Source organism: Citrus clementina, unplaced genomic scaffold (genome assembly GCF_000493195.1).
Source record: "Citrus clementina cultivar Clemenules unplaced genomic scaffold, Citrus_clementina_v1.0 scaffold_8, whole genome shotgun sequence".
NCBI lineage: Eukaryota > Viridiplantae > Streptophyta > Magnoliopsida > Sapindales > Rutaceae > Citrus > Citrus x clementina.
This window is the reverse complement of record NW_006262022.1, coordinates 1,733,176-1,752,278: the sequence shown is the minus strand read 5'-3', so window position 1 is coordinate 1,752,278 and position 19,103 is coordinate 1,733,176. Positions and strand designations below refer to the sequence as shown.

The following is a 19,103-nucleotide window of genomic DNA, read 5'->3' as shown; positions in this document are numbered from 1 at the left end:
ATCTCTTGCTTTTATTACAATAATGTGAAATTCAATATCATAGATGACAAGTTATTTGTCATATAAAACGCACATATGTCATTTTTTTCAACTTAATAATATGAGTCATCAATTGTATGCATCAAGACACACACATAGAGAGAGATATATATAATTATTTTCAGATGTGAGTGCCCTCATTTTTTTTAATGCAGACATGCTTTTAAATCGTAGGATTTTAATAGACTTATTTTTTAATGAACTATAAAATTATGTGATTTAATAGCATTAAAAATTAATTTTATTAAACCGTACTACTTAAAAGTGTATCCACATAAAAATAATAATAATAATAATAAAGGCATCCGGAACAGAGGATTATATATATAACGGAACTCCTCATGTAAAAAAATTTGGATACCATTTTAAGGTCACGCGAATGTCAACTGACCAAGACTGAAACTGAGGCCACAAATGGACAAGAATTGGAACAGATATTATTTACTTAATTTGAACACCTGGACGAACGAACATGAGAGCTGAACACTGATACCATATATGTCCATTTTTTTCCTCTTTTTTATAAGAAGTTATAGTTTAAAAAAGAAATATTTTAATCTATTAATACTTCAATCATACATAGGGTAAAATCCTCACAGTTTTTGCTCTCAAATCTACACCCTAATAAAGCCGAAATCTACTCCATACTTCAAAATATTTGAAGTAATAAGTCTGATTGTTGGCTCGTCACCCCCGAAATGAAGGGATGGTGTTCTCTACCAATGGCCCAGATGGCTAAAGCTTATGTGTGATACTAATGTTGGCCATTCTTTTCTTAAGTTTCTTCTTTTCTTTTATATATGTATTATTTTCTCTAATACCATTGAGATTAAAGGAGAGAAAAAAGAGTACATAAGTGCGACTCAATAACTGGACCAGGCATATTAACAAGCTATACATGAGTCTCTTTAAAGTCGCAACATGGCCAGCTCCCATGTAATTGATGTCATAAAAGTTCCTTTACAAGTCATACAAAAATTATTACATCTCCAAAGATGTTCCCTTCATTGTCCCACAACCACTTTACTCAAAGAAACAATGAACAGACTCAATGGCCATACCCACATGAACAATTTGTTCAAATATCAATCTCCTAAATAAGGAAATAGATGGAAATTACTACATTATATATGTGATTAATTTCTGATGTCCAGAGAAGTAGCTCAAGGATAGGCGGATATGGGTTTCATTCATGCTTCAAACATGAATATACGTGTATTTGCAAATAAATTACTCAAAAAGAATCATTTGTATGCAGACACAGAGAATAAATTGAAACATGAAACAATCTCTTTTAAGTTGCAACCAAGCAACAATCCATGCATATCCTTTTTCAAATCTTCTTGTCATGGGACATCTTTCACAACACGACAGAGATTAACAGGGACCATATATTTATCGTACAATGCTGGTTATAAAATTGGACACCAACAAAGGGAGAGAATTTGCAAATACTTTTTAGATTCTATTTTATTTAAGAATTTGTTGTCATCAATCAATGACAAGATTGCCTGGTTTTAACTTTTTGGTGTCTTAAATCTATTACAAAGATTGCTTTACAGCAATTGTTGAACAATACAATAAGCTCCACTGACGCTCACAGTTTCATTTTCTTTCATCCATTATCATTGGTTTTCAGCTTGTTAAGCACCAATGGCTACTTCCCCATCTAAACCAGCACTTGCAAAACAGCTTAAGGAGCATCTCCAAGAGCAACAGGAGCCTTTTAAACTAAGCACATACCTTTCAGAAAGACGAAACTCGTTGAAAAAATCGAGCTCCAATGGTGAAAATAACAGCAGCCTTGGGAATCACACTTGTAACCCGAAGGAATCATGCAGTTTAACTTTGAGGAAGAAACACGTTCTCTACTCTCCAAGGAGCCTGAAGTCGTTGCTCTACAAGCTCATTACTCCAAATGAGAAGCAAGAGCCATCAGCTTGCAACAAGAAAGCTGTACAAGAGAAACTTGTTTCTGAAACACTGGATGTGATACAGCATATTGCGGAAACAAATTGGTTTTCAACATCAAACAATGTAAGTTTCTTTGGTGCAGGTTTGGATTATGGCAGTGGCTCACTTGTAGCAGAAACTTCTCAGGCCTTAAATGTCAAACATTCTAAACAAGAGAAGGTAAGAAATTAAACATTTAGCCCCCGGTAAAGGTTCCAAGATCTCTGAAAACTTTTCCCAGATCTTATTGCTTTCAGATACAAAGTTGACAGACTGATATTGACATGCGCCAACAATGGGGCTCCAAGAAAGATGACAAACAGCTTATTACTGTGACAGAATCAAAGGATTTAGCATCTTTCCATTTAATAAATCGACTGCATCGAAAAGGACACAAGAATTCAATAGATCCTCTGCATTTACCTGTAGTTTTTATTTTTATTTTTCATGAAACAGGCAATTCAAACTCAACCAGTAGATTAAACCAAGCTAATGGCGAACACTTGTTCTCAGCTTATCTGTTGAAACCACTAATGAAATCACTTGCTGAGAGACACATTCAAGTCAGATTTACAAGAGCAAGGGAGAGAGTTGATTCAGGTAAAATCAAGAGGGTCTTGCCGCCAAGCAAGAGGCCGCTGTTAGATTGCATGAAGAAAACCATTATAAACAATGTTAGAAACTACAAAAGGCAGAAGCATCTTCACAAACTTTTGAGTCTGGAAGAGCTTGGAAGCATCATCAACAAGCAACTATGTTCACTGGGGAAGCAACTAGTAAATGCTACAAATGCTGCCCACATGATCAATTTGGACTTCTCCACCACACCAGAAGAATGGAATTACTTCCAGCAAACAAAAGGCCAAATATGCAGAGAGATGGGAGATTCTATCATCCACGAGATTATCGATGAAATAATTGATTTCCAATCATCAAAATGAATTTCATCTTTCTATCGTTAATAAGCAGACTTGTGCATCCAAGGATAAACATCTGTACAGGATAAGCGCACGCGTTCAAGTAATTTGATAGGAATAGTATTAAAACAATGAGAAAGGGGAGACATCATTTGAAGGGTCGCACGCCTAACATGGAGCCGCCCCACTTCTGGGTTACAACCCTAGTTTTCTAGTACAAATCCGAAGTTTCCAGTACGCCAGTTATTTTTTCTATTTGAAGATACATAAAAATAAAACGAAAAGTCTCAAAGTCTCAGAAAAACAAAGATAATATAGTTGAGTAATATTTGAAATTAAACATTAAACTAGCTAAGAAAAAGAACTTAAGGTTCAAGAATGATGATGGCATGAAGCTGTTGGTTATGATGTGAACAATGATCTCATGCTGTTCATTCACTGTAGATGAGGCTGAAACTGAATGCTAAAATCAACTAATTCCCTCTGAAAGGATGGGAGCAGAAACCTACTCTGTGCATCCTAAGTCTCCATCCAACTCCTTCCTTAGTTCCCTCTGCTTCCCATAAAACAAAAGGTGTCTCAGAATCTAGTGAACTTATAAACATATATCCCTTTGGACTTCCTATTTGCAAGGATACTACACTGATAATCAAGTAATTCCTATGCTGGAGGAGATCAATGCATTAGCTAATCAATCAATAACCAGAGTACGAATTTTTGGGAAACTACATTACTGAGCATGTTGCGTTTTGAAATACAGAGATTTGAAGATGAGTTTTGAGGTTGGAGACGAGAGGAAGACCAAAGCAAGCCTACATAGAAAACAAGGAATAGGAAGGGAAGATGGAAGCAGCGAGTTAAAAACCTGTTAAAGTGGATAAGGGGCAAACCGACTTAACAAAAACAAAATATCACATTACATCTCAGTAACTTTGTTGTTAGAGCTTTCTAAGACAGGTATTCTTGATCTCCATAAAGATAATTTCATTCTTTACAACAGAAGAAACTCTATAACTGAGGATATATCTCTAAATTATCTGCTTCAAAATCCGAAAGTTTCTATTTGACAATGTGACTATCCTATAACTTATTGTAAATTACTGCCAAAGTATGCCGCCAGGATTTATATTACATAAAATAATTCCCTCTCAAATATGGGAATACCCCAAATATGAGAAAAATGGAAATAATGAGAAACCTGCAGAATAAGATGTCTACCGACTTTCCCCACCATATTCCCCATCTTCAAGATCTTCATGATCACCATTTTTACGAGAACCATTACGATTATCCCTCCTATGTCTCTTATGCCTGCTCTCATTTTCAGATTCAGGTGTTGATGCAAGCTACATCAAGCAAAGCATATATTAGAAAATAAGAATAAAGAATTGTTGTATTAGCATTCACAATTGATAACAAATCAACAAACTTAGAGGTGACAAAATTCTTATGCACGAGATAACAAAACTCAGCATACCCTTCTTGGTTTTTTGCGATCGCTGTTATGTCTATGGGGGTTCTTAGATCGATCTTTCTCATTTTCATCCAAGCTATCATGGGCACTCTGATGCCGCTTTCGGTGTTTCTTGTCATTGTCCTTTCCTGATCTTTTGCTGTCATTTTCAGCTGAATCATCATGGTCACTGTCAGCTCCATCCTTCTTTGAGTGGTCCTCTTTTTCTCTTTCACGTGCTCTCTCTTTATCCCTTCCCTGCTTCAGCTTCCTCCTATCTCTTTCCTCTCTTTCTTTTTCCCTTTTGGCCTGAAGAATACAAGGATTAGAAGGGTCAAATCTGTTTCGCACCTTCACAACATTGAACTTAAATCACATTTATGTATATGCATGCATTTCAAACATCAGCACATACACATTGCAGGCTGCAGCTATTAATTCATATCCAGCCAACCACTAGCCATCAAACTACATTTCCCGTCTCGAATCGATTACTAAAGTTCCTTCTTCTGTTTCACTGTACCTAGGGGCATAACTCTTTATAGAATAGTGAACTAACATACTTTTCTCATGTTCAGTACGTGTTCAGGCATCCCTGTAAACTTATAACATTACTTCACTCCTTCCCTTACCAGTGCAGTCATCAATTTCCACATGATGAAACTTCCAACTCTGTTCCGAATATTGCAAAGATCACAGAAAAATTTACACCCTTGTTTACCCAAACCAATAGCATCTACAGTTTAGCTAAATAGTATATTGCATTTTGCAGGAGAATCACAGCATTAACATGTAATCAAGATGGTTAATGGGTGGCAAGGACCATATCTATTAAAAATAGGTTTCAGCATAAACTGTAATGTCATAAATTTTGCAAAACTCCTGGGCACATGCAAAAAAGTAGTCCTGTCGAAAATTCAAATAAACAGACTAGAATAACTTAATACTTCTTTCAGATTGTACTGAAAAGTGAATATTCTGCATTTGCCCAAAAATAAATAAATAAATAACCCAAAGTGACTTCCCATTTCAAAAAAGAAAAAAGAAAAAAATAAAAATAGTGGCATGGAATTACACTTCAAATTTTTTAAGTCGTGAAAAAAGTAAAGATAAATTATGGAACCAATTTATTACCTTCTCCTCCTTTCTTTTCCGTTCATAGTCTTTGGCCTGTTCTTTGAGTTGTGTTACGAATTCGTCAAATACCCCCCTGCAGATGCTTTCATCTCCAATGGAACTACATAAAGGAATTCAATAAGACATCTTCAAGTTAAGCAACTCTCACACATGAACAAGTATAAGAGCTTTGAAAATTTAGATCAAAAGCAAACATAAGATTAATGTACATGTGTCCATTGACATCAATGCATCATGAAACTTAGCATCAGCTTACATTTTTGAAGTTTTAAGCATTCCAAAATAAGGGTTAAAAAAGGGTGAGCGGGGGAGAGAGAGAAAAGGAGAAAAAGAAGTTAGAAACAAGGATAGGATATTCAAGAATCAAGAGTTAACAGGCAAGAGCCACCTGAATTCTCTGAAAGCAGAAGTTTTAAGGTACTCTAGGCATTCAGGGAAAGATAGATGAAACTTTTGTGTATAAGGATCCTAGAGTACCCAGAATAGAGCTGTAGACTGTAAGAAGATTCCTAAACATTTTAAACCTTCAGAAAACAAGTGTCAAGAAAAGAGCAGAAATCCAACCATGAGATGAACAATAAACAATTTACAGTATTTAATCTGCAACAAAATAGTTCACAACACAAAAATACCTGAACTCTTGGCTACCCTCCAAAAGTTGTCTGCAATTTTCCCATGTAGAAGTTGCAGATATCTCCTGTGACAAATAAACCAATCAGAAAGAAAGCAAGCCCAAAAACTGCATAAATGCTAAATTGTAATGTGCTGAAGTATCAATAATGTTAGTTGACACAGCTTGCAACACCTTGACAGAACATAGCAGATCAAAAAACTCATCTTCAAGACGTTTACGTTTCTTAGCTTCTTTTTCTTCCTTCTCCTTCACTTTTATCAGCAAGTCATCAAATATCAGCTGCACAGGCACATAAGATGTCCCTTTCAAAGTGAATCTTTATCAGAATGAAGAAGCAAAAATCAAGAGCATATACAAACCTTTAAGTTGACATCTGATATAGGCGGAGATGTAGCATCCTCTAAAACAGAAGCCTTAAAATCTTCAAACGTCCAAGTTGATGACAAAGTGATCTATAAACAAAAAAGAATATCAGTCAACTGAAACAAATTTAAGATATTGAGTGGAAAAGATAATTGATTAATCATACCTTTCTTAACTTCACTGCATCTTTTATTCTAGTTTTGTCTTCTTGAAACTGTAAAATGCAAATAAGAAGTGGCATCTTAGATTTGTAAGTAACCATAAGGAAGATCAACTAGCTGGCCACAAAATATTCATGAATGCAGATTGTTATGTCAGTGTAAGCAATAGATCAGCGAAAGCCTAATGACTTTTGAAGAAGAGTTGAGGATCCTGTATTCAAGTTTTATCTTAAAAAAGTCATTGTTTATGTTGCACAGCGACGAAATACAACGTGGTAGTAAAGCAGGGTTTAATTCTAATATGATTCATTCTCTAATTCTTGGAGACCTACAAAATATTTTACTGGATAGTTATGTGCAGAAATAGCAATTAACAAAAATTGTTTATCGTGTACTACAGCATCAAGAAGATAATATACAAACAAAGATTACTTGAGATTGAACTATAAAAAGGAAGATAAACTTATGAAAACTTTATTCCTGTAGCCCAGCAGGTCTATTGACAATTTGACATCTCATATCTCTGAATGTGCGTGTATATATAGCTCGAACTTTACACAAGAAATTAATATTCAATTAAAATTATAAAGCCAGCACATATATCACCTGTTTTTGTAGCTCCTCAACAACATCTTCAAACAAATCCTTCGGAGTTGAGCCTGAGGTATTTGATGCGACCGCCATATATGGAGGTGAATCTTTAACCTAAAATCAATCAATTATATGAGAAAACAGGCCATAAAACAAGCCACAATGCAAAAACGAGCTTTATATTGACTTAAGCAGGATTGCAGCTACCACATATTGTTCACCAAAAAATAAAAAAAGAGAGAAAAAAGTCAAATTGAATTTGATAACCTTGATGCAATAGTCACGCCAGTTAGTTTTGGCTGTAAGAGTGCCCAAAGCAACATCTGCTTCCATCAATTTTCGAAATTCGTCACGATTTTTGCGCTCAGTCTTGCTCAGTTCTTCCTGTGTTAACCAAAGAGTGATATAAGAAACACTTCCAGAAAAGCAGACAGAAGTAGCAATCAAATCAAACTCTCAACAGCAAATAATTAAAGCACCTTCTGTATCTTCCTTTGCTCCTCCTCTTCCTTCTCTAAATCATTTAAATATTCCTGTTACACAACATCTCAAGCTTAGCTCAAAAAGGAAATGTTGGCTATAAATAGTCAAAAGAAGTAAGTTACCTGAAAAATTTCCAGCCGATCCATTTTATCAAGACGTGAACATCTTTCATCAGCCTCTAACCGGTCTTGAACCTTTCTCCACTGGGTATTTGCCTGAAGCCGAAAAGTAGTTCATAAGAAAGTAATGGCACACAATAACCTGACAAGAAAGAGTCTTGATAATAGTTACCTTAATGAAATCACAGGATTCTAAAAATTTCCTATACTCAATTATATTACGCTTGCGCTCCTCCTGCGCCTTTGCTCGTTCCTAACCAGCATACCAACTTAATTAGCACAAATGCTAAAAATCATAATCTTGATTACCCCTCACACCAACCTTGGATGGAAATTCTTTAATTTGTTTTGTGCATGGGGATGGGTATGAGAAAAGAGAGAGAGAGAGAGAACATTGGTTCTAGAGAGAAACATAAAATAGATGTATGAACACATCCACTGAACAAATGCTACAAACAGATGGGAAAGCTTAAGAGAGGTATACCTTTTGTTTAAGTTCGTCCAAGTGATCATCAAACATATCCTTGCGGTCTCTTTCTCGTTCTAGAGCTTTGAAACGTTCGTCATTTTCAAACATAGTTACTGCTTTGCTGAACGGTGGTTCAAATATTCAATTAGCAAAAGGCCCTATCCCAAGACTGATGACAATATACTCACTTTAAACCAAAAATTTAAATTGCAAAATCAGATAATTAGCATTATGTAGCTAAATTGTTGCATCTAGTAGATGATGTCAGCTCAACAGAGTCCTGAAATTGTAAATGTCACAAACCTCCATCTAGTAGATGATGTCAGCTCTACAGACTCCTGCAATTGTAACCAAAGTGAATGTGAGAAAGAAAGTGAATTGCATCTATCAATAAACTTATAGGGAAACTCTGAAAGCAGCAAACAACTTACTTCCAACATCTTTTTGTAATCATCCCGTGCTTTTTTCAGCTTAAGCCTCCTCTCCTCAGCATCTTGTTTTTTCTTTTGACCCAAGTACTGAAACAAGAAATTAGTTATAACTAGAAAAATGTTTACAAATAGACACATAATAGATTGGAAGAAGTACCAAAAAGAAAAGAGTTGATAACTGCAGTTTTAAGCGAACCAAAATACCAAAATTTAAAAGAGAATCAGCATAAAGATTTTACCTCATTGAAAGCAGTCTTCCGCTCTCCAAGTGTTCTTAGAGCACCATATCTTCTGTCATTAATTATTGCTCGCAAGGCCTGGTATATTTATAACAAATTAAGATACATGATTTGGGAAAAAAGAAAAAAAATTCACATTTTTAGCATTACCTGGTCCCAAGTCCAATCAGACCCAACATTTGCAGATTCCAAAAGTGCTTTAAAGGCATTTTTAGCCTCCTAAGATTTTGAAGGAAGAGTAAATATTAATTAAATGTCAACAAAAATATGAGAATGCATTATGGCAAGTTTCACCACATACCAGCTTATTGGCGTATGCAAAATGCTCCTGCTCAACTGTCTTCTCTTCCAAGGCATCACTAACTTTTTCACCTCTGACAGCATCTTTCCTGGTTTCCTGCAAATCAACATCTTTAACTAAACAGTACAACATATCAAGTAGTTACAAGTGACAACTAAAAATATTAATAACAAAAATATATAAAGGAAAACCACCATTTACCTCTGTCACTGGTGGTGGGACTTTATCTGAAGCACCAACAAGATCAGAAGCTGACATGTTGCTTAAATTATTCCTACAACATTCAAAAGCAGAAGAATTCAACACACCAATTGCAAAACTATAATCATGACACTACAAACCAGTGATAGACGAGTACTTTGCCTCCGCAACTGTATTGTCAGTTACGGCCTCTCCTATGCTTGATGAGACATCAATCATTGGTGCAATAGCATCTACAGTTTTCGGAAAACCATCTGCATTTGCTACCACAGACGAAGTTATGACAGGTGAGGTTGATGGAACAGAGACCAAAGCAGGTTGTGTTTCACTTGCAGCAATGATTGGAACCACTGCAACTGGGCTTGATACTATCACTTCAACCGTGGAAGATGAGATGTCAGCACTAGATGGTGCTTTAACCACAGAGGAAGGGAAAGAAATTGACGTTTGAGAATTAGGGGATGTTTCTGATTGTGTTCCTTTTATAGATGCCTTTTCAGCTTGTTCGCGGGCCAACTAGAAGGAAGTATTTTAAATAAAAATCACGGAAAAATAAAAGAAGTGAGATTTCAACAAATGAAAACATGAGTTATAACATCTTCACCATACGTTTTCTTTATAAATAACATAAAAAAGACAAAGAACCTTCAACTCATCCGGTAATGACCACTTTGACTGCTTGGTAACCTTGTTGTAGTAATATCTGCAGAACACCACAAATAGGACGCAACAAAAAATAAAGAATGAATTCAATTGTAAAGCTTATGAATAAATAGCTCAAAGAAAATATTAGTTGGCTTACTTTCGTCCATCAGGACTTGTAAATTCCTTCCAGTCGGTTGATGCATCTGCTCTCTGTCACAACAACAAATGAAAATAAGATCCTAAGTTCAAGATTCTTAACAAACATCAGTGCAATCAATTGGTTGTAAACCGTGTAAATTAATCAACAACTAAGCTCCAAAGTCAAATCAAGAAAATAAACAGATTTGGACCCATCAATTATGCACATTTTATGATCAAACTTGAGAGAAATAATTGGCAAACAATTGACAGAAGTCAGTCCCTTTCTTTTCTCTTTCAAAGAGTTGCAAAAACATGAGATTTTCATGTTGATAATTATAACAATCCAAGAAATAATAAATATGGCAGAATTTACTAACATTCATGCTATGAAGTACGTAGAGCAAGCAGCAAAGACCTACAGCATATTCTACCTCTCAATAGAGTGGCACGGCATGTACCTGTAAGCACCTTTAAAGCTATGGAAATCACGCAAGCATATATGGATATAACAGAAATATAAAAGGACAAACTTCAAAAGGAGTCAATAAATCATCTAAAATTGTACTTGATGCCAATAGATATCAGCAGAAAACAAATTTTATGATACCTTGGCATATACTTACCCATAAGTAATAACTAAATGTATGCAAGTGGTATGTGCATAAGAATCAAAAGAAACATCTATTTAATACAGAATCATCTTAGTAAACTAAAAACATGTCTGAACTGAAACCATTCACTGGGCTATTTGCAACAAGCTTTCAATAAATCCTGTAATAAACAGACAGAAAATTCATTGTGGAATGCCACCAGCTGCGCAACCATATGCTATTTTCTTTTTTTCTTTTTAATTTTATTATTAAAAAAATGGTTGTACTGATAAAGGAAAGTTTTAGAATAGGGGAACAAATTGTCCACTAGCCCAAAAAAAAACAGAAACAGGGAGAAGAAGCTAGGAGAGATGATAAAAATGAAATGATATCTCAAAGCTCATGTTTTCTCCCCAGGGCAGAGATTCTGTCTAGAACTACATGAAAAGAACACTAAATTCCAGACAACTATACCAATGAATGCAGGAAGGGAAAGCATTGGATAGATACCGATATCAACAGAGTCAGAATATTGAACCCACTGACTTGATAAAGGTAGCAGAACTCAAAGAAGGATGTAAGAAGTGATAACTGACAATTGCATACTTGGGAAAAAATCCTGCTGTAAAATTAAGGTTTTGGCGCAAATTCGAATAATATGTGACACGTAACAGATATCCATTCAAAATACACCATATGTCAATCATATTAAGTATGCCAAAAATGAAAGGGCAAACATACAATACAGAGTCCAAACTGAGCTATACATTAATGTGATAACAAACCAGTGAGAAGAAGGTTTAGGAAGATTCCGAAGTACCACTCACCTCAATAGTTGTCATTAATTCAAAAGGCTTATCCCAAGTAGATACTCTTGTCCTCTTGTTGAAATAATATCTAAGGAAATAAAGAGGAATTCTATTAACTAGTGCAAAAAGCAAGATATCAATGATGCATCTCAAAAAACACAATAAACATAATGCCGTTGCTAAAAATGTTCAAGGATAAACGACGCAAATCATTTAAGAAATAGCTAAATATGCTGCTATCATAATTTACATAGATTCAAAAAGATAAAGTTACTAGAAACACTCCAGGAATTTACAATTGGAAGAAAGAACAGCTTCAAAAATTTAATAATGAAAGAACCTCCGACAATAAACATTTTTTAATGTTATCAGTAAATGCTTCTTTTCTTTGCTGAGTCAAACATGGTTTTGCTGTTTTCTCAATCCCCATAATAGCTAAAAATATCTGCAATGACACCAGACAAATAAAATTACAAATAGGACCAGCTGGAGCTATTGCAATAGCAAACCTTCTTCCATCAGCAGATGTATGCTCTTTCCAATCAGTTTGGACCCCTTCTGCAGACTTAGGCTGAAGAGTAGGTAGCTGAAATTTTAAAAGATAACACTATCAATACATTGTACAGAAGGCACTTCATTAGCATGTTACAAAAAATTATTTAACAGTGAAAGAGCTAAAAAAAGAAAAAAGAAAAGAAAAGGTTCTGACCGGAGCAGAGGCAGTGGTAGCTGCCATTTGTTCATCAGTAGGCTGCACTGGTGTACTAGAGACAGTACTCTGGCTCACAGACACACCCAGTTGTCCCCCGGCAGAAATACTGGGAACATGCATTTGAGACATGGGCTGCTGACTCCCAGTATTAACATTACCAATTAGTTGTGGTTGGCCATATGAAGATGGTGCAAACTGTGAATAAACAATAAAATTAACTTAAAAAACTGCAGATATGAAAGAAACCCATAGCGGTTAACTAACTCACAAATTATCTTACAGTATATGATGCAGCAACAGGTCTTCCCAAGCCACCTAAACCAGGTGGGTAGCTACTTAGAGCTTGAACATTAGGCCGAGGTAGTGATGATGGCGGGATGTGGTTACTTGGCTGAGCATTTGGCAAAGACATTACCTGTGGTGGTGGTGGAACGTGGCTTGGAGCCGGAGGGCCAGGTCTTGCTGGTAACGGATGCATTAACGGACGAAATGGTGGTTGCAGAGGTTGAGATGGAAATCCAGCATTCATTATAAGACCACCTTGTCCTGCAGGCTGAAAATGTTGAGAAGCCATTGGAACATATTGTTGTGGCTGTGGTGCTGGAACTAGAGGCCGGTACTGCAAAAAGAAATTAGAAGCAAACAATCCTTGGGTTTATGTTATTCAATGTGAAAAAGTTTTACAAAACTCAGGAAAAGAGAGGCATTACTTGAGAGGGTATGGGTGGACCAAAACCTCTAGGAGGATCCATAGAGCCAACCATTGGAGGCTGATGAGGCACCTTCAGGGTAAAAAATTTGAAAAAAAAAATTAAAGAAAATTAGCTAAAAGATTATTGATTATGTTAACAAAATAAAAATATAGCTAATAATAAAATTGGTAATGATTTTACAGCGTCAGTGATCATCTGAATAGATAAATTGAGAAAAAAGAAAAACTTTGTTAAACTAATTGTCACAGTAAATTGTCTTAAACTATTTTGACAAATATTTTCGTGAAAAATTTGCAAACCTAGTAATTCAAAATATTATTCCTAAAATGCAGGAGGCGAGGAAATTTGGATAAACTGTCAACTCCATGTGCCAAGAAACCAGATGCAAAATATCCACCAATCCAATCCTCCAGGGGGCAAAAAGAACATATAAAATTCTTGTGTTTGTAATTCTTGTAACGATTGCTGTATACGATCAGAGTTTTAACGATAAAAACCTTAACTATGATGAAAACTAAAGGTGTAAAATGGAATTTTTTTGGAATAAAAAAATCAGCCACCTGACACTCTTTTAGGAACTATCTACGGAACAAAGCAAGCCCTAATGGAGGAGACATAAAGCCTTCATCTCATAGTTCTTGGGCTAAAAACTAACAGAGAACACACTAGATATTCTTAAGTTGCAAATGTTAGCAGACGAACTTGCAACAACTATGAAAATCAGCTTTCATACAGTACCTGTGCACCAGAATAAGGAGCATTATTGGCCATTTCAGCCATGCAGCGCGCCTTAAAGAATAACTACAAAACGGATAAATAGTAATATCAAGTTAATGATACCGAAAAAGCATGATAGAACAGACCAAAAAGACCACACGTGTGTGTCTATGCGCGTGTTAGGGGGAAAAAAAAAACCATACAATAGCATTTATTGCAGTAACAAAAGTAGAAGGTGGAAGAAATGAGACTTGATATGTGAAATTATAAGTAAATGGTGAATTACAAAATATTTGCAGCGATGCCAACATAACTGCAGCAAGATCTCACCACATGAAGGAATAAAATAGTATCATGCAACAGAGAGATACGAAGTAAGCAAGAAATGCAGAAAAAGCAACTTAATACAGTTTACAAATAAGAAAAGTATGTATCACCAAAACAATGTCCTCGCTATCTGTTCAGTACACATATTCCTTCGGACCACCATCAATGAGACAACAAGTAATTAAGATATGTCATACACCGTATGATTGTTAGAAAGACGTAGAAAAGGAAGAGAATTAAAATCTTAATCTCAAGTTTCCTAAAATTGGCAACCCAAGTTTTTCTTGATTCGAAACTTCAAGCCTTAAAATTTAGCACCATTACTACAGAAATGCCCATTTTGGGAATAATCTCTTTGTCAATTTTTGCATTTTTCACTTTAATCAGTCTCCTCTTTGATAATATTCTAAAGACATTGCAGCTTATTAAAACAATTATCTCAAACAAACAAGAATAAATCTTTGAACAAATCAAAAATGCAATTTTAGTTTCGAATTACTCTTTCCCTTGTTAGAAAAATAGTGCCAATTTTACTCATAGATATCCCAAAAACATTTCACTTGCTCCAGTTCCCTCAATTTTTCAAGGAAACCACAGATTACTATTACATTGATTCAATTAAAAAAATAAAATAAAATAAAATAAAAGGACTAAAGCAACCATCAGTTCCATGACGGACCGCAACAAAAAAGGGGAATCATCAAAAGAACACACGACAATACAACTTGTGGCCTTGATTTCATCTTCTCCTCATTAATAAACTGATACTAAACATGGATACCACAGCAAACGAACAAAAAATTAATTAATGCACTGATCCGACAACATATCAAATCAGCAAAAAGAACCAACCTTTTCTAGGAAAGACATGCGAAATCACTCCCAAATATATCCTAAATACTTCCAAACAGATTCATACAAATTCCAATTCTTTTCATCATTAATACACTGAGACCGTTTGGCATGGGGAGATCACAAAAAACAATAAAATTCCTCTAATTCCCAAAATTTTCAGCAAACAAACATCAAATTAATTAACACACTGATCTGACGACATACCAACATACCATATCAGCAAAAAAGAACCGTCTACGTAGTTATCCCACATGCACCCTACAACTTCCAATCAGATTCACATAATTCCAATTTGTCTCCTCACATGTAATTAATACCCTTTTGCACATGATTATCACAATAACTTTAAAATTCATCTACTTTCCCACCTTTTTCGGCAAAAAAAACATCTAAATGAATTAACACACTGGTCCGACAAGATACCAACACACCAAATCAGCCAGAAACACGCCTTTACTAAAGCAGACACGCGTAATCACCCCCAAATATACCCAAAAACTACCCGACAAATCGACATAGAATCCAAAACCACAAAAATGGGAACCAACACAACACAAGCATCTCATTTAACAACAAACCAATAGTGTATACAGATAAACATGCTTCACACATTCCAGCAAAAATCAATTCTTTCTAATTAAATAACAACAACAACAATGCCATGACATCATCATTTAGTCAAAACGACCCCCAAACAGTTCACCAAACCCTGACACCCAAAATTACAATCTTTCGTTGTAACCCTGGTGAAGCTATATATACACGCACGCACGCGCACACCCACACACCCACCAAGCAAAAATAGACAAGTCAGAGTAAAGATAATAAAGAAAATGAAAATGCTAGCTCAAGTGAAAGTGAATGCAGAGTGTTTGATAAATTGCGTGAGAGAAAATAATAAAAGAAGAGATGTTTTTCTTTCATTTTTTTCTCACCTGAAGGGATAATTGAGAGAAGAAAGAGGAGCATAAGAGTGAGGAATTGAGCTGCTTGTTTTGGTCGCTGTCTCTGTGTGTGTGTGTCTGTCTGTCACTGTTGTGTTGTGTTAAGAGGGGGAGAGCGACACATACGCGTACACGAGTGTTTCGCTTTTGTAAATTTGTAACCGACTACTTCCCTTTTTATTTTGCTTTTTTGCTTTTGCCGCAATTCAATTCTCAGGTCAGGTATGGTTAATTTCCCTTCTTCTTTTTTTTTTTTTTAATCTTTTAACCTTTTTCAATTATTTATTCAATTCAATCTTCAGTTACAAAAATTAAAATATATTTGTCCAATTGTAAATTGTTGTACTTGTTTGTTAACAAATTATGTAGAGAGACTTGCCCTCACCCCTTGAATAAGTGGTTTTTATGTAATTTTTGTGAGGATTTAGTTAGATAAAAATTAATTTTGGCGCAAAAAAAAAGAAATAGTGATAGAGCAAGTATATAAAAGTTTTTTTTTTTTTAAATTTGGCAGTATTTTAAGAACCTTCAATTATAAAGTAAAAGAAAGATATAGTTCTTATCCATTGACATCCTCATTTTAGTTAAATAAAAGATATAGTTCTTATTTATTGATAATCTCATTTTAGTTAAACGAAAACTAAGAGAAATATATTTTTATCATTAAGTAAATTGAAATATATATTTATCTTTTTAACGAAGACTTTCTCATTAGACAAAAAGAAACACGAATTCTAACATCAAGAAAAAAAACAATTATTAAAGATTTTCTCCTCTAATCTTCTATCTTCATTCCCATTGTAAATAAAAAAAATTCTAAAATCCTTAACAAATAACCTATATATTTATTTATTTTGGCTTAGCAACTTATTGTTCATAAGTAAAATGTTAGAACATGTCCAACCCAACACAAAATAATAATTCATGTAACAGGATAAATACCAATAAAAATAACTTGAACGCAGCTGTAGTCATTATGTGATGTAAGGAAATTAAAAGCAGTAATACATACATGGCAATGAAAATCTGAGGATACATAGCGATTATGATAATTATGGCATGTCATCATTAACAACAATACAAAAAGCAGTAATGGTATTGGCAATATCATGCAGCTGTTCATTACTGTTATACTCCTAATTTGCGCATCATATTTATTGTCCAACTAAGCTCTGTAGGCCACTTGGGCTTGTAGTCCAGTGGTGGACCATTGCTCTCAAAGTTAAGCATGACTATGAGGGCAATGATTCGAGTCCCCACGGACTCAACCTCCTCCAATTAAACATAATTGTGTGGAGATTTCTATAAACGTCTTTCTCCCTTGCGAAATGCGAGTGGAGTAGAGACATCCCTCCTCCGTGAAGGGTATTTGGGATGGGCATGTACTTCATAGAATAAAAATATAATAATATAAATCCCATGCATATATATCTGATTATAAATATCAATGTAATGACCTGCTGTCATAACAGTTGTATATATATTTCTGTCAGTTTGTTGATTATTGTTACTACTGTTGCCAAATTTGATCGTTCATTATCCCCAAATTTCTATCAAATATCAAATGTAAGGCTTATTACTACAAAATCTTCCTTGGAATATGAGTTTTCAATTGAAATTTAATGCTAAAAAAATTCGGAGGACTTTAACCAAAATTTAGAGAAGTATATACAGTGTACAATCTTTTTTTTTTCCCTTCACAAATTTTAATTTCTTTGAAAATCGCTAGAAATCAACAAATTGACTGAATGAGCAAGTCCAAGTCGTCTTGAATTTAACTCTCTTAATCCCACATTCCCAATACATAAACGTATGTTGTTTAATCAAAACATCAAATAAATCCTTAAATTCATTCCTCAACTTCTACTACAATGGCCACCCTCTTCCTTAATTGACATTCCTCCCCATTATCTTATTTTTCGTACACACACAATAGGACAAAAAGTTTCCATGGAAATACTTCCATGTTGAACATCAATCAACATGAGAAAATAGTTCTAAAATTTAAGAAATATGTGGTCAATGAATGCATTGGATAGTCGAACAATAACCTCAAAACAAAATTGTCAATTCTATAACAAATTCTATCTCCATAACCATCTCAAACATCCTAGTGAAACGATGAATTACGAGGAAGGGACCGAGCGGGTTATGGTGGAAAAGATAATATACAAAATATTACATCGAATCTCACTTAATTATCCAGACTTTCTAAGACGGCTATTCTTCAACTCCATGAAGATGATTTCATTCCTTAGAACATCAGGAGAAATTCTACAACTGAGGATACATCTCTAAATATATCTGCTTCAAAAACCAAAAGTTACTATTTGACAATCCTACAATATGGTGTAACTCGCTGATTATGGTACGCCTTAAGCATGGTACAGAAAACAAATCTCTCTCAAGTACTGAAAGATCCGAAATATGAGAAAAACAAAAAATAATGAGAAACCTGCTTGACAAGATATCTAACTACTTTTCACCTTCCAGACCAACTTCCCCATCTTCAAGCTCTTCATGATCACCATTTTTACGAGAACCATTACGGTGGTCCCTCTTATGTCTCTTATGCCGGCTCTCATTATCTGATTCAGGTGTTGATGCATGCTGCATACAGTAAAGCAAATATTAGAACTCAGAAATAAAAGAATTGACGTTAATATAGCACCCATAATTGATAATAAAATCAACAAATTTAAATGTCAAACTATCTCATTGTACAAGAGACATAAAAATCAGCATACCCTTCTTGATTTTTTGCGATCACTTCTATGAGAGTTCTTAGATCGATCTTTTTCATTTTCATCCAAGCTATCCTGGCCACTGTGATGCCGCTTTCTGTGTTTCTTGTCACTGTCTTTTCCCGATCTTTTGTTCTCATATTCAGTTGAATCATCATGGTCACTCTCAGCTCCATCCTTCTTTGAGTGATCCTCTTTTTCTCTTTCACGTGCTCTATCTTTTTCCCTTCCCTGCTTCTGCTTCTTCCTATCTCTATCTTCTCTTTCTTTTTCTTTTTTGGACTGAAGAATATAAGAAAGAGAAGGCTCAGCTTTAGATTGTCTTTTACACACAAATAAATTTGAACTCAAATCACAATTATGTATTCTATGCGGCTGCATGACAATACTAGCACATACACACTGCAGCCACTGA

At 34.9% G+C, this 19,103-nt stretch overlaps 2 protein-coding genes across 4 annotated transcripts in view; both read right to left on the bottom strand.

The window, feature by feature from the left end:
* Positions 1-3,803: 3,803 nt before the first annotated feature.
* LOC18033945 (pre-mRNA-processing protein 40A) lies at positions 3,804-16,179 on the bottom strand. 3 transcript variants are annotated; one of them, XM_006422694.2, is made up of 29 exons: positions 15,936-16,168; positions 13,840-13,902; positions 13,099-13,170; positions 12,669-13,007; positions 12,386-12,583; positions 12,186-12,262; positions 11,695-11,764; positions 10,294-10,346; positions 10,137-10,194; positions 9,649-10,007; positions 9,492-9,564; positions 9,291-9,386; positions 9,140-9,208; positions 8,990-9,067; positions 8,751-8,837; positions 8,623-8,657; positions 8,335-8,440; positions 8,023-8,103; positions 7,854-7,946; positions 7,728-7,781; positions 7,516-7,632; positions 7,264-7,362; positions 6,663-6,710; positions 6,493-6,585; positions 6,305-6,412; positions 6,132-6,196; positions 5,497-5,599; positions 4,387-4,671; positions 3,804-4,255 (listed from the first exon to the last, which is right to left on the bottom strand). In XM_006422694.2, exons 2-29 carry the CDS (start codon positions 13,879-13,881, stop codon positions 4,124-4,126), a joined length of 3,090 nt encoding a protein of 1,029 aa, XP_006422757.1. In that variant the 5' UTR covers positions 13,882-13,902; positions 15,936-16,168; the 3' UTR covers positions 3,804-4,123. The 3 variants fall into 3 exon arrangements, with proteins under 3 accessions (XP_006422757.1, XP_024034604.1, XP_024034605.1); XM_024178836.1 differs by lacking the exon at positions 15,936-16,168 and adding an exon at positions 14,256-14,298; XM_024178837.1 differs by lacking the exons at positions 3,804-4,255; positions 4,387-4,671 and having other exon boundaries at positions 5,512-5,599; positions 6,352-6,412; positions 15,936-16,179.
* Positions 16,180-17,998: 1,819 nt separating this feature from the next.
* LOC18034707 (pre-mRNA-processing protein 40A) overlaps positions 17,999-19,103 on the bottom strand; it is a 13,212-nt gene continuing 12,107 nt past the window's right edge. The window contains exons 27-28 of the mRNA XM_006422691.2: positions 18,692-18,970; positions 17,999-18,554 (exon numbers count right to left, since the gene is read on the bottom strand). Coding sequence (XP_006422754.2) covers positions 18,420-18,554; positions 18,692-18,970 — 414 coding nt within the window. The 3' untranslated portion in view covers positions 17,999-18,419. The remainder of the gene's footprint in view (positions 18,555-18,691; positions 18,971-19,103) is intronic.

Coding starts and splice junctions, on each gene's coding strand:
- LOC18033945 (XM_006422694.2), bottom strand. CDS start 13,881: ATGGCTGAAATGGCCAATAATGCTCCTTATTCTGGTGCACAG. Junction 7,633..7,727: donor AGCAAAGGAAGATACAGAAG/GTGCTTTAATTA, acceptor TGGTTAACACAG/GAAGAACTGAGCAAGACTGA. Junction 6,413..6,492: donor TATCAGATGTCAACTTAAAG/GTTTGTATATGC, acceptor GTGCCTGTGCAG/CTGATATTTGATGACTTGCT.